This window comes from Trachymyrmex cornetzi, unplaced genomic scaffold (genome assembly GCF_001594075.2).
Source record: "Trachymyrmex cornetzi isolate Tcor2-1 unplaced genomic scaffold, Tcor1.1 scaffold190, whole genome shotgun sequence".
NCBI lineage: Eukaryota > Metazoa > Arthropoda > Insecta > Hymenoptera > Formicidae > Trachymyrmex > Trachymyrmex cornetzi.
The window spans coordinates 230377-246010 of NW_017296528.1; the positions used below are offsets into that span (position 1 = coordinate 230377).

The following is a 15634-nucleotide window of genomic DNA, read 5'->3' on the forward strand; positions in this document are numbered from 1 at the left end:
ATCGGTAACTAGTAACGGTAACTTGTTACTTTTCCTACTCGGTAACGAGTAACTGTAACTTGTTACTTTTAAAAAGTAACTTTCCATTCCCTGTTAATATCTCAGATCACAAGATAGAACGACGCTTTTTTGCTAGATTCTTTCATTTCATGCAAAAATGCGTCAGATAAGCCTAAGAGTGGTTTCACAAAACTTTCCGATTTTAATAATTTATTCGATCATCCGCTCATATGTACGCGATGGAAAGATGCCGGTTCCCCAGAGGCGTACTTTTCGAGATACGTAGGTTACGAAAACCAATCGTAAATTCATTTAGCATTTCTGTTAGAGTGTACAACAGAAATTCTAATCAGCAATTGGTTGCATTAGTTCCGCATTTCTCTAAATTCCGAGAAATACGCTCTATGTGAATGCCTGTCTTCAGAATGGCGTAATGTATATTCTATCTAGTAAATTACTAGAATACGCAGGTTTTAAGCTGGAAACACAATAGACACAGGCAATAGGCACAGGCAACAGGGAATAACGAACCGTCCAATCAGAGCTCTGGGATATAATATCGAATACTTTTACGCAGGTTACGCTGCATGTGACGGCATCCTTATTCATCGGCAATTTGGTATTTTATGGCTATGGTCCACTTGATGCTACAAATGTGTCAAAGCATTTTTTGATTGGTCAGTTCGTAAAATTCTTTCTTCCGATTGGTCAATCAAAAGTTTCGAAGCATTTGTAGCGTCAAATGGACCGCACCCTATATAAGCTATTTTGTGGGCATGGGTAGATTTCCTTCTAGGAACGTTAGTAGCAAACTAGCAAGAAGTATCGCGTACGATTCGAAAATCGAAAGAGGTCCAGAGAGAAAGATAGATATAGAGAAAGAGAGTGGGAGAAGGCGAAGAGCGAGAGAGTAAGAGTGCGTGCAGCGTGACAGGATAGAGTGTGAGGCAGACGCGAGCGGCGAGACTGACCGGCGGGCGTGACGGTTGCAGTCGCGCGTTTTTTCATAGTCGCGAATTGTGAAATAATCGTCAGCAAAACGGCTGCGGGTAAAAAGTCGGCCAAGAAGATGGCGGATTCCGAGGAACTGGAGGTGAGTGGGTGCGCGTTATAAAGGGAGCAGGTGCACAGCTGCACGAGAGAAACGCTGTACTACGGCTTTCTCATCATGTGAGGATTCCGCGTCGCGTCGTCTGGTATCGCGCGTCGATTTCCGAGATTATCTGAGAGGAAATGATCCGATTGATCCTCTCTGGAACAAATTAACCGAGCACGCGTCGCTGAAGGAGTCGGTTTCATTTTCTACTATCCAGTTCATTTTAATCCCTTCCAGTCCCTTCGCACTGTGTTGCAGTCCCCGTGCCGTGCCGTACCTAATTCCGTGGATGCGTGCTTCGTGCTATGCACGCCCTCGGTGCGTGCCGGGTCGACTTTGTTCGCTGGCGCGTGTTCTGTTGCGAGTTGTCGGACAGTTGGTGTCTGTTAACGATTACGCAGTGCGAAACTGCTGCGGATTTACTTCACGCTGGATCAGGGACATTACTGGTAGATCGCACCGACAGGGGCGACGGGCACAATCCTGGGAATTCGGGAGATCCGCGGCTCCGGCGGTTCACAACGTGTTCGCGCGTGGAGATACAATGGGTAACCTCTAACTTCACCGTCCGTTTTCATATGACGTTTCGCTGGAATGGAATGGAACATTGTTATTTTGGATTTCGTTCGCGTGACACTGCGACTGTCGCAATACTTGCGTGACGCCGTGTTATTTTTGTGACACTAGCTATTATTTTTGTAAATACCCAAGTGAATTGGACATGTGTACAGTGAGATACTCTTTTGTGATTGGCTCATTTAAAGTACTAAAAAAAAAAATTTCTAATGTATACATTCTGTGACAATTTTTGTTGAGAAGAAGTATTTGTTGATTTATAGTAACGTTTTCAACACATACATTATAATTTGTCACCATCATTCGTGAAAGATTATACTAGGAGGACATAAGGGGAAATGGATGTTCTGATTGCAGAGTATGGTATTAAGTTTTCGAGTGTCTGAGCTTCAGATGCTTCTTGGTTTCGCCGGTAGAAATAAGTCCGGCAGAAAGAACGAGTTGCAAGCTCGTGCATTGGAATTATTGCGCTTAAGATCACATCCAGCCATCCGGCTTAAAATACGTGAATTGTATAAAACGATACAGTAAGTGGAAAACTGCAAGTGAAAAGTCTGTACACTGCTTCTTTTTTACAAGTTATACACATAGTTCTGGTTACTTCAATGTTCCCAAAGAAATTAACAGAGTAGCTGAGTTCGATTTTGCAAATCAGAGACATCTGTAATTATTCTATAATAATCTTATGTTTATTTCACCGAATTTGGTGAACAAAAATGAGATGAGTATAGATGCCTTCGATTTGCGAAATCAAATGTAGCTAGTGAATAAGTGAAATAAGGAATAATCAGTCGCTATATTGAAAAAATATACTTTAGATTTTTGTTGTTCCAAGTGCAAAAGGAAATCTTTTTCCAGGGCAGATCAAATGGCAACGCATCAAATGTATGGGCAAACTGGTAGTTCCTCTGAGCCACAAATTGACCAAAATATGCATAATCGAAATTATTATTCAACAAGGTATTTTTATTGTTCATTGATACGTTTATATATATATGTACATTTAAGAATGAAAATATATATTTTATTAAGACAAGCGATTAGTCAACAACAACAGCAACAGGCATCAATTTCTGCTGGGAAAGAATTAACTCCTGCGCATCAAGCATCCTTACCTCAAGCACCTAGGACCAATCCAGTATATCAGTCAACTGGTTACACTAGTGTAGCACCACAGGTAAGCAAAAGTATATTACTCCTTTAATGTACATGAAAATTTAATGTTAGAAATGAATTTCCTTGTTATATAATTCATAAGAAATAAAGATTTATAATTATTTTTTGCTATTTATGAATTATATTAGAAATATTATTTTAAATAGACAAACATTAATACAAGACTACTAAATATAACGGCGTAGTAATTAATGTGTAATCAGATTTGCAATAAAAATTATACTTCATATTTTTACTTCATATTTTGTACTCCACATGGTGCAAAATCAAAAGCTTTTGCACCATTCAAGCTATTTTCAGCGATTAAAAGGATTGATTCCACATTATTTCTCATTTTGATGTATACATGGGTAAGCAATCTTCTTAATCTTCCATGATTAAGGCGAGTTTCTTCATTAGTTACTAGACTAACTGATATGTTGCTGATTTTGTTGTTGCTACTTAGCTAGTAGCTGGACTCGCTTTAATTATGAAAGGTTAAGAAGACTGCTTATTGATGAGAATGAGAAATAATGCGGAATCTATGGCTGCGTTTATGCCCTTAGTCTACGACCTATATGATAGATGTCCAGTTAGAGATGTAAAATTACCGTCAAATTCAATTCGACAATTACGATAAAATGGTAATTTATTGGTAATTTTGATAAAATGTGTGTTTTTATAGTTTTGTGCACAAATAGGTTTTATTTATGTTTCACATTAATGCATAATATAAAATAATATTCTTTTAATATTCTCATCGAGAATATAAATCGCTGATAGAATAATAATAAGACTTCACTAAATGTAAACATCAAATCTAATCGATGCTAAAATCCGTTTTTAATATATGGTAATATATTCCCTAGAGATTTGATACAGTGACTAAAAAAAATAGAAAGCGATGCAGATTAAAAATTCCAGTATTTTTTTTACATAATTCTTTGTTTTATATTTTAAAATCTAGCTCTTTTTACTAAATTACTTAAAATTATTCTATATTTCTATTTAGATATTCCGGCAATAGTGCAATTACAGAAAGATTATTTTATTTTTTATGTATAATTGTGTCTTTATTTTTACTTTAATAAAAATTTTAACAGTCTACTAGCTAAAATAGCAAGCAAATAAATGGAAGTTTTATAAATTTAATTGTAGAGTAAAAAATATAAAAATACAAATTTAAAAAATCAAAATATATACAAAATAGTTTAAGATTACTGTATTTGTTTCATTTTTTAGAATCCTAATAAAAAAAACTTATTTAAAGTTTCTTTAGTTTAGACTATGTATCTAGCCTTTTAATTGTCATATTCAATATATAATAATTAAAATAATTAATATTACACATTAATATTACATATTAATATACAATATATTATATTGTATATCAATGTATAATATCAAAATAAAAATATTAGTTAAAATAAAGCGTTTTAAATTTAATAACTGAAGGCTAAATACTTTTACATCAAGTTATTTTATTTTTATAATTTAAAAAATTACTGTTTTATCAGCCTCCAAAAATTATTGACTATTTACCGTAATTTACCGAATAAATTACCGTAAAATTTGGTCATTTTCATCTCTAAGTGTCCTTATCCTGTATGTTAAACAAAGACGTTTATCGTACAAACTATAGATCATGGACTAAGTGCTCGGTGTAAACATAGCCAGTGTTTTTAATCATTGAGTATGACTTGAATGAAACCGAAACGTTTAATTTTTCGTGTGGAGTACAAAGTATGAAGTAAATACATTTTTATTTTTACTGGAAATCTTATTGCATATTAAGGGATAACGCCACTCTAGAGCTCGAAAAAAAAGACATGTTTTTGATAATTTTTTACGGAGATACAATAAAGGAAATGGGAAATCTGTTTACAGGAGTTTATTATACATGTTTTGTAGTAAATTAAAAAATTTTTAATTAACATTTTTAAACAAAATGGCGGCTACATGATACAAAACTCGAAACTACCTCTCGCCGAAGGACCGGAAAAGTTTCTCCCACAATTTTCAATCTGGAACAAAAAACCAAAATTTTTTGAAAACTATATATGATTAGCTACAGAAGTGTCGGCGAGAGGTGGTCTCGAGTTTCGTATCATGTAGCGGCCATTTTGTTTAAAAATGTTAATTAATTAAAAAATTCTTTTATTTACTTCAGAACATGTATGATAAACTTCTATAAACAGATTTCCCATTTCCTTTATTGTATCTCCGTAAAAAATTATCAAAAACACGTCTTTTTTTCGAGCTCTAGAGTGGTATTACCCTTTAATTAGTGTTATTCTCAATTGCCTTATATGTTTATTGTATTTTATTTTGTTTATTTAGATATTGAGGTTTTTTTAAATGATTTTATTATTTTAAATGTTTTTTTCAGCGTGCTACAAGTACAGCATATAGTCCATATCAGCAGTCTGTATACCCAGCCAAAGTTTTACCAGGTCCATTACAAATACAACCTACAAGCCAATATCCAGTTCATCCAGATGTTAGGTTGAAGAAACTTCCATTTTTTGACTTATTAGGTGAATTATTGAAACCTTCTAGTTTAATGCCACAGGGAACGCTGAGACTGCAGGAAAACACATTCCTGTTTCATTTGACACCACAACAAGCGACAGATATTGCAAGCTCACGTGATTGTCGAGCTGGCAGTAAAATGGACTATGTTGTACAGGTGAGTTTAAATTTAATGTATAGAACTTTAAATCTTCATAATAAAAAAGGACATATAAATAATCGTTAAAAAATGTTTTGTTATGTTATTAGTATGTTTATGAATTTCATTTAATTTATTATAATTAGGTACAAATGCGATTCTGTTTACAAGAAACATCATGCGAGCAGGAAGATTATTTTCCTCCAAACATTGCAGTAAAAGTTAATGGAAAATTATGTCCTTTACCGGTACGTCAAACTAAATTTATACATATCTTTTCAAAATTATACATATAAGTACAAGTTTTATTTGAATTAAAACAATAGGTAAATTTGTTTAAATATAAATAGAACCTTTAAGTTCGCTACTCAATGAATACACAAAAGATTTTACGTTTATACGTAAATGACAATTAAATTATTCTAGAAAATAACAAATGTTGAAAAATGAAATAAATATTTTTTTAGAATCCTATACCCACTAATAAACCAAGTGTAGAGCCAAAGAGACCACCACGGCCTGTCAATATTAGTCCTTTAGTGAAATTGTCACCTACTGTTGGAAACGAGATTCGTGTTACATGGTCGGCTGATTATGGTAGACGATATGCAATTGCAGTATACCTCGTCAGAAAATTATCCAGCGCGGAATTACTTAGTAGATTAAAAAATAGAGGTGTAAGACATTCCGACTATACTAGAGGATTAAGTAAGCAATTAATTTTTTATCATAAATAGTATTAGAATAATAGCAAATAATTTTTTATTACGGAAATATAATTTATTTTACAGTTAAGGAGAAATTAAATGAAGATGCGGATAGTGAAATAGCTACAACATCACTGAGAGTATCGTTAGCTTGTCCTCTAGGAAAAATGAGAATGTGTACGCCATGTCGTGCATCGACATGTTCTCATTTGCAATGTTTCGATGCTTCTTTATTCCTTCAAATGAATGAGCGAAAACCTACCTGGAATTGTCCAGTTTGTGACAAGGCGGCACTTTATGATAATCTTGTAATTGATGGATACTTTCAAGAAGTTCTTAATTCAAATAAGTTATTGCCAGACGTAAATGAGATTCAATTATTGCAAGATGGTTCATGGGAGAATTTAGTACTGAAAAAAGAAAAAGATAAAGATAAGGATAAAGATAAGGAAAAAAGCGAAACAAAAACTGCGACTGATTCACGAGATAATAAAATCGATGTAGACACAGTGGATTTAGGTGAGAGGAAAATACTTGATGGAATATTGCAAAAGCTTAAAAGATTTATCAAATACACTATACGTTATATAGTATATCACCCAATAATACTCTAAATGAAAAGATAAATCTTTGAAATTTATAACAATTTAATTGAAGACATATGATACATACTATTGAATTTTTTTTTTTTTTTAATAAGTTCAGTAGTGCGATCTGTCTAGGTAGACATTTAGCAATAGTTGGGTCAATACGAATAGATGGGCATGGAATGAGCCCAGTGGCTCATCCGTAATATATTACTTCTAATCATTAATTAGATCTTGCGGGGCCTTTCTTTTCAGTCTGTGGAATATTTTCCTGGGATTCATTAGTTGTGATGTGCATAGGCATTAGGATGGGCCTGAATACGAGTTTTATATGCTTTGGTTCTGGTTTTAATTTCTTCTTTGACTGTGGGAATGTTGAGGTCATGGTGGAGTCTATTGTTAGTTATATATCATGGTGAGTTGGTGATCATTCAAAGTATTTTGGATTGGAAGCGTTGCAGGATCTCAATATTCGAATTGACAGTTATACCTCTAATTGCTTTCCTACTATACCTAATTGCATTCCATTGCTCCAGATAGGTATAATTGTGCATTTGTAGAATAATAATTTGTTCTTAAGAGAGAGTTGTGAATTCCTACATATGAGTCAGTAAAGTTTCCTTAGCTGGGCACCCATTGTTTTCCTCTTAGTGAAGATGTGTTTTTGCCAAGGGAGTCATCAATCTAGGTAGAGTCCCAGATATTTATTAGCTTGAGGAATTTGTATACCATTAAAATTCACAGTTGGACAAGTTTCTCGTCTGGTGGTAAACGTTACGTGTATAGATTTTGATTCATTAGCTTTGATCCGCCAGTTTTTTAGCCATTTTGATATCGACACCTGAACCGTAGAAGGTGTTATATCGAGAAAAACATGAAAAAGGGTCTATGTCAAAAAAGTAATGAAAAGTGGTCTATCTCGCGCGAGGCGTGAAGACCGGTCTATGTCGGAACACATGCGAAGTATGGTTTATATCGAGAAAAGCACAAGAAGAACAGTTTATGTCGCATGACTTTGAAGAAAGGTTTATCAGAATGTATATCGCGCTATGTTACTTTCTCATAAATTTTGTAGTGATATGACTATTTAGTGGTATGCAAGCGTAAATTAAATCTTAAAAATTTTTGTTAAGCTAATTCTTGTTAAGTTAAATTAGCATAATTGTTAATTAATATAATTAAAATATTACTGGTTTAATCCAAACTCTTGTCACATATCATATAATTTAAATTATTCAGATGTAAAAACTCAACAATGTTACACATTTATTTATCTAACACGAAAAGAAGACTATAATTTTTATTTTCTGTTAAAAAAATGCTACATATTTAGAAATAAAAAAATGTTTCATATGTAGAAATTACACAAATTTAGTTACCTGTCCTCAGTCATACCACTACAAAATTTATGAAAAGGAAACATAGCGCGATATAAATCCTGATAAACCCTTCTTCAAAGTCATGCGACGTAAACCGTTCTTCTTGCTTTTCTCAATATAAATCGTACTTTGCATGTGTCCCGATATAGACCGGTCTTCACGCCTCGCGCGAAATAGACTGCTTTTCATTACTTTTTTGACATAGACCACTCTTCTTCATGTTTTTCTCGATATGGCATCTTCTACGGCTCAGGCGTCAATATGTTGTTGAGACTTGTATGTAATTTAGCGGATGCTTCAGCTAGAGGTCTGCAAAACATTTTCAACTCGGGCTTGAGCTCGATAGTCTATATTTCTCAGACTTGATGTTTATTAGGAGGAGTGGGGATAAATGAAATCAAAGAAGTGGGGAAAAAAAAAGCCTGAGTTCAACTCATCGAGAGGCTCTATACGAATTCGAGCCGTTTAGGCCTAAGATAGTACACAGTCAATATTATTTAAAATCGAAAGAAGGATGTTACGGAAAGACCTTATTTTTGCCCACCTCGGGAAAAGGCCTTTTCGTAATAATACTCTTTTTTTCGAAATAATAGGACATATAAATATGTAACTTACATACACAAACATGCGCGCGCGCCCGCACGCACGTGTGAACTCTGCGTTAATAAAATTTCTCTCTATATGCACTATTGGGTATGCCATTTTAACTTTGACATCGTAATATCTTAAAAATTATAAAAGATACGGAAAAATGTTTTAGATAAAAGTTGTAGAGTTTAAGAAGGTCTATTTACTGATCGTATCCGTTTGACATGATTAGGTGGCGTTAGAACAAGGTCAGAACGAGGTTACATTAAATTTTTGAATAGCTTGTACCGAGTAGACAATAAATCTCGATAACATAATCTCTTCAAAATGATTGACTCAAAGTGAATCAAATTATAGTGTTTTGAAAAGGTCTCAGGAAGATTAGATTATTATTTTATTGTTATATATAATGAATACTCTTTTTATTTTACAATTATTATTTTTTTACAATATTTTAATCAAACAATTAATTAAAAATTCTGTAATCAGAGCTTTTTTATATAACATGCGTACTGTAACACGCGTCAATAGCATTAATAACAATAATAACATCTTTTTGAACACATCTTATATTCATGCGATGCTATTGTTTTTATAATATCGATTTCAAGAAACATTGACTGTCTCAATTCAAAACATTTTAAGTATCGAGCTTTAAACTAGACAGAAGCTCGAGCCTAAAAGCTCGAACTTCTAGTTTTTCAGCCGAGCTTGAGTCTGAAGTTATGACATATTGCACGCCTCTAGACTCAACTGGATTAGCATCAATAGCCAAGACTGCAGTATCGTCCCGTTATCATGTTTTCGGTGAGAGGAAGGTCGAATGTGTAAATAAGGTACAGGAAAGGACTCAGAACTACTCTGTGGAACGCCAACTTGAATTTCGTAAGGTTTGGTAACTTTATCTTTCTACTTAATAAAGAAGCTACGGTTGCTAAGATATGAGTTAATAAAATTGTAATAGTTTATTGGGAGCGTATTTTTAGTCTTATATAAAAGACCTTTGTGCCAGACTCAGTCGAAGGCTTGTGATATATCAAGAAATACTGCAGAACAGTACTTTTTTTATTCAAATGTTGAGTTTATCTTTTCTACAAGTCTATGGATTTGCTCGATTGTATTGTGCTTTTGCCTAAAGCCAAATTGGTGGTTTGGAATCAACTGATTTTTCTCTATTATTGGCATAAGTCTTTTTAGGAAGAGAATTTCCAGCACTTCAGAAGGGATTGGAAGAAGGTTTATTTGATAATACGATTTAACATCGTTAAAATATTTTCCAGGTTTGAGGATTATGATTACCTAAGCTACTTTCCACTGCTGAAAAATAAATCCTATTGCGTTGTAGAGTTGAGTAAGCTAGATAATACCTTCTTTGGAAAGTTCCTTCAGAATTTTAGCAGTGATCAAATCGTAACCTGGAGCTTTACGTAGGTTTAATTTGCTTATTGTTTGGATTACTTCGTTTTTCGAGAACTTGCTAATAGGTAAATCCAGTTGATGAGTTTAATTCAGGTAATCAATCACTTCCTCCATTTTATTAGTATCTCCTTGGAAGGAGTTAGGTGCGAAGACACCTTGAAGATGTGCTGCAAATGTGGCAGCTTTTTCTATCGCTTTTCGCTTATGCACCATTAGTTTTCCTAATATGTGGTTGAGTAAGTATGAGTCGTTTGAGTTTCCCTGTCGCTTCCCATAGGGAATAATCAGCTGCTGCTGTCGCGTTTAAGTTTCTAAGATATGTTTCGATTCCCTGGTTTTTATCGTTGCGTAATAATAATTTAAGCTTTGCGTGATTGAATTTAATCGAGTCTTGTCGTAGGGAATCTAATTTGCTGCCATCACTTCCTTATTATACGCAGCTATTGAAATGTTCCACAGCTTCTATAATATCGTCGGTCTTCAATGATAGTTTGATGTTTAGAGAGGAAGACATTAGTTGTCTAAAAGAATTCCAATCAGTTTTATGATTATGAGGTTTACATGATCTATCTACATTGACGATTTTTCTGTTGAGTATAATTATAACCGGCAAATGATCCAATGAGAGGTCAAAACTGGAAAAACAGTCAGTAAGCGAATCCACAATTCCCTTTGATAAGCAGAAGACTATTAAATCGAGGATTTTCTTACTGTCTGTAGACCAGTAGGTCGGCTCCCCGGACGATATAATATTGAGTTTCATAGAATGGATAGTAAGCAATAGTTGATGTTCCTTAAGATTATTTAGACGTGAGCCCCAATGAGTATGTTTTGCGTTGTAATCGCCTCCAGCTAGAAATCTTGGGCCCAGGGAATTAAAGAAAGTTTCATAGCCTTCTTTGTTTATGCTATGTCTAGGTAGGCTGTATATGGCTGATTAGGAGCGATCCCTTCCAGTTTTCGGTAACAACGTTAGTAGCTTGAATTTCTTTGGAGCAGTAATGTTCTTTCTCGTAATGTTTAATGTTATGTTTAATTAGAACAGCGAACCCTCCATGTGCAGTGCCATCAGGATGAGTCATATGATAAAATCTGTATTTTGGAATATTATAGTAACTTTTGCTTGTAAAATGTATTTCTGAGATTAATAGGATATCAACCTGTTGTGTCTCTAAGAAAGATTTAACTTCTAATGTGTATTGTGAGAGCTCATTGGCATTCCATAGCGCAATTTTGAAGGCGTTGAATTCTGTGTTAATTTTGACATGAGTGTAGTGAGAAGATTTGTCAATGTTATCATCTGCTGCATCATTTGTTGGAGCATAACCATTAATCTCTACATATCATTATTATTAGCAGGTTGAGATTCTTTAGTGGTTTGTAAAAATTTGTTTGTATAGACTGTTCCTTATTTTTCAACGCTTGCGCATAGGAAGTTTTGGGACGAGTAGTTTGGAATGTTATTGGAGTTGGAGTTTCGATTACAGGATTTTTCGGCATATCAGTCATAACTTTTTTTCTTATCGTGGGTAATCTAGATTTATACAGGTTTTGATAAACTATACAGCCTTTAGTTTGCTAGGTGATTCCCTGCACATAGTGTGCATTTAACGTCATTTGACCTGTCTTCTTGCACAGCTAGCAGAGGTGTGATCTCCAGCGCATTTAATGCACTTGGGTTTTTGCCTACAATATGTTTTTGTATGTCCATATTGTTGGTAATTAGCATATTGTGGTATGTCGCGTCTTGGTCGAATGTAACTCGGCTGTGGATTAGACTTTTTACTTCATAGATGTCTTTATTATCTTAAGGTTTGTTGACCTTCCTGTACTAATTGGTTGATGTCTGTAAAGCCACTAAAGGATGAAGAACATTGTCTTTCGGACAAGACGCTTTTTCGCGAGACTAACGAAGTGTAAAGTGGTTGGATGGAGTAGAATCCTGCTCATTTTGATCGTTATTGCCATCATAATTGTTAGGTTTCTGATTCACATTATTATTGGAAAGCAATGATTGCTCCCCCCTCCCTCCCAGAATCCTTGGGGCCAACCTCAAGAGGGTGGATTGCCCGAGTTATTGCTTGAAATATCACCTGGGGTATTATTCTGCCAAGATTGTTTTCTTCATTGCCAAGTTTTGTTGTTAATTTTGGTCCACTCCGGGTATTTTATTTCCCCGGTACCCTCCGGCAAGCCGGCGAGCATTCCTCACTGCGCCACCAAGGGAGGCGCCCTATGGAGGATTAGCAACCCCACAAGGGACTATTGAATTTGGCATTATTGATATGAATAAATTCTTTATAGTGAGAGAATGATTATAAATATAAAATAAAAATAAAATTTTTTTATGATCTAAGTGGTATTACATTTTATAGATTTTATTTATTTTTCTGAAATTCGATATTTGTACTTTGGTTTTGTATTATTTATAAAGATCTTTGCCTAGGATAACAGAATAATGAGACGAATCAATTGGCATATATAAAGAAAATACATACACAGAATTATCCATTTTGCTTATATGTATATTTTAAAGCTAAATTATGTTTTCTTGACTCCAATTCGTTTACCACTAGCGATTCCTCTTATTATTCTGTTCATAAAAGGTATAATCAAAAAATTAATACATAGTTTACGAGATATTTAATATTTCATGTCAATATATGCTAGAATAAAATATAAAATATCTTGTAAATAATTGGTTTTTTTATATCTTTACCTTAATACTTTTATATGTAGAATAATTAGAAAAATCATATTTTTATTTAATAAAGTGAAGATGACCTTCATATCTTTTTGACCCCTCCACCCAGAAAGAACAACGTAACTAAAATTTCCTTTGAAATCATTTTACTTTCATCTGAAACATTTTGTTTGTATCTTATGTATTTTTCAAGAGATTTACTTGGGATAATTAAAATGGGACACTCTGTATATATACAGTTTCTTCAATATTATTTTATTTTACATTAAACATAAGCGTTATATATAATACGACGTTTTGTTTATTTGTTCAGATGAAAGCAATCCTCCGGCACCAAAGGAAAAGAAACGTGCTGTCGTTATCGATTTGATATCAGATAGTGATGATGACGATGAGGATAACACGCCGACACAAAGTACAAAGAAACCAGCCAGTGGCATCTCATCGCCAAAGAAATCGCAGACCAGCTCCATTAGTAGTACAAGCGAATCGCCAGAATTAATGATAATCGATTTAGAATAAAGGATTGTTTGATATACTATAGAATTTTTTGTAAAAATTATATTTTCCTTTATAAAGAAAAAGATCTTGATAATTTTTTTCTCTTTATATACTCAGTCGGCACGTTTGTATGACACACACACATTAAGTTATAATTTATTACTTTCGAGGAAGTGTAAAATAAATAAAGACGTTCATTTATTGTAACTTTAATAACGTTCCATTCTCATATACAAATACATCTCATATATTTTATTCAATTTTACTTGGCAAACAGTGTAATGCTAAAATTACGTCTGGTGAGACTGCGATAAGCAAATATTGTAATAAAGATTTTATTTTGACCGATGATGTGATCGCTGTGGAATAATTATGTAACTGAAAATAAAGTTACCTTTGTTTTTTGTAACACAAACTTATTGTTAATCTCAACATAAGATCTTGCGTATATAAGCTATCTAATTCATACTTTATTTTTTATTTCACTTTTGCTACGTTCGGTTATAGATTCAGCGCATGGAAGATGTGTACAACAATGCTTTTTTTCATTTAATGAGAATTAAAATTACTTGGTTTCATATTGCAGTTATATTATTATGATATCAAAAGCGAAAAATTACGTAATTATTTCCTTGCATTGTATGTCAAAATAAATCCATTTTGTGCGTGTCACCATTGGCGATAATACATGTAAATAGTAAAATATATCGACAAGTTTTTTAAATTGTTCTACGATATTAAATAAATGTAATTAATTTTATATTTTTTTATATTACTCAAAAAAAATAAATTATGTACAATTACTTATTAAAAGACAATAGTGTATTCTTTATAATTCTTGTGTAGTATTTTGCAAAAGATCCCACATACACAAAAACTTAATTTTTTTTTATTTTTGACTTTTAGTGAAATTGACTTAAACTAATATGTTATAGTTTTTGACTCATTGATCAAATGTTTCTCTAGGCAAAATATTCATAAAAAATGAATATATTTTGCTCTAGGCAAAAATTCATAAAAAATGAATATATTTTGCTGTAGCACTATTGAAGATTGCTATTTTCCAATCTAATCGGACTGGAAAATATCTTTGTCTAGTAAACTATTCATTTTTTACTTTTATGCACAGACTAATGAAATGATGTAAAGAAAACGCCCCAAGCAGCACACAGCGCCTACAAAGTACAAAATGTTAAGAAAGTCGTAAAAAGTATATAAGCGCTTTTTTTTAGCGCTTTGCAGGTGCTGTTGTGCTACTTGGGACATAGTTGCTTTTCAAAAAAAATTATGCAATTTACAATGTGCATACTACCTGTGGTCGAGCAGACGGCTCGCGCCACAAGACGTGCCCGCGCGCCGTGACTGAGGGATTACTTAGGGTGCGTTCCGTTTCTCGCATGATGCGCATAATGCATCGTTTATCCTTGTTGCTCACCAAACGTTAAACAAGGACAATGGATGCATCATGCACATCATGCGCGATACGGAACGCACCATTAGTAATCCCTCAACAGACGAAGACGAACAGCCAGTGGTCCTCGAGGTACCCGCAGTGTTGTTAAGACGGCCGACGAGCCGGATTTCTGACGCATGCGCGTCCAATGTAGCTCCAGTAACGTACCGGTCACTAATAAATAGGAGATCATTAGTCGCCTATGTAAAATTTTTTCAAAAATGTTGAAAATTTTAATATATTTTACATATTTTACGTATGTAAACATATATTAATGTATTATATACAGGATGCCCCATAACTCTCCTGACAAATATCATGGACAGGTAAAGCGGATTAAACTGAAACGGAACGTCTTCTACCATTTTTCAATTTTCGCAATAATTAACGAGATATTTATAAAAATATCCAAATTCGCCCGGCCCACCGCCAAATGCAAGCGCGCGGCTCGATAGGACCGCCCAGCGCGGCGCGTCGCGCGCGCTCGCCATCGCTAGGCACGCGTTGTTTATAATAAGCAGCTATGGTCGTCGCTAGACATGAGTCGCGAATAGCGTCGAATTTCCAATTATAATTATTCTTTGAGCTATGATCATTCTCTGTTCATATCAAAACAAAATCTTCGTACGAAAAATTTATTTTTGCATGCACGATGTTCGGAAACATATTAGAAATTAATATCTCGGTTACGAAAATTAGGAAAATTGAGAACTTTCCAAGAACACAGTTTAGTTCGCTCTAAAGTGAACTTTCGTCGCGCTAGTCTCCGCGTTTTAAATTGTGAATTATTTCCTGACA

At 33.9% G+C, this 15634-nt stretch overlaps 1 protein-coding gene across 3 annotated transcripts; it reads left to right on the top strand.

The window, feature by feature from the left end:
- Window positions 1–874: 874 nt before the first annotated feature.
- Window positions 875–14076, top strand: Su(var)2-10 (E3 SUMO-protein ligase Su(var)2-10). Of its 3 annotated transcripts, XM_018504987.1 has the most exons (9): window positions 875–1093; window positions 2030–2199; window positions 2531–2632; window positions 2705–2849; window positions 5217–5516; window positions 5645–5746; window positions 5966–6206; window positions 6290–6724; window positions 13196–14076. In XM_018504987.1, the coding sequence occupies exons 1-9, from the start codon at window positions 1070–1072 to the stop codon at window positions 13402–13404; spliced, it is 1728 nt and encodes a 575-aa protein (XP_018360489.1). In that variant the 5' UTR covers window positions 875–1069; the 3' UTR covers window positions 13405–14076. The 3 variants fall into 3 exon arrangements, with proteins under 3 accessions (XP_018360489.1, XP_018360488.1, XP_018360490.1); XM_018504986.1 differs by having other exon boundaries at window positions 2531–2849; XM_018504988.1 differs by lacking the exon at window positions 2030–2199.
- Window positions 14077–15634: the final 1558 nt, after the last annotated feature.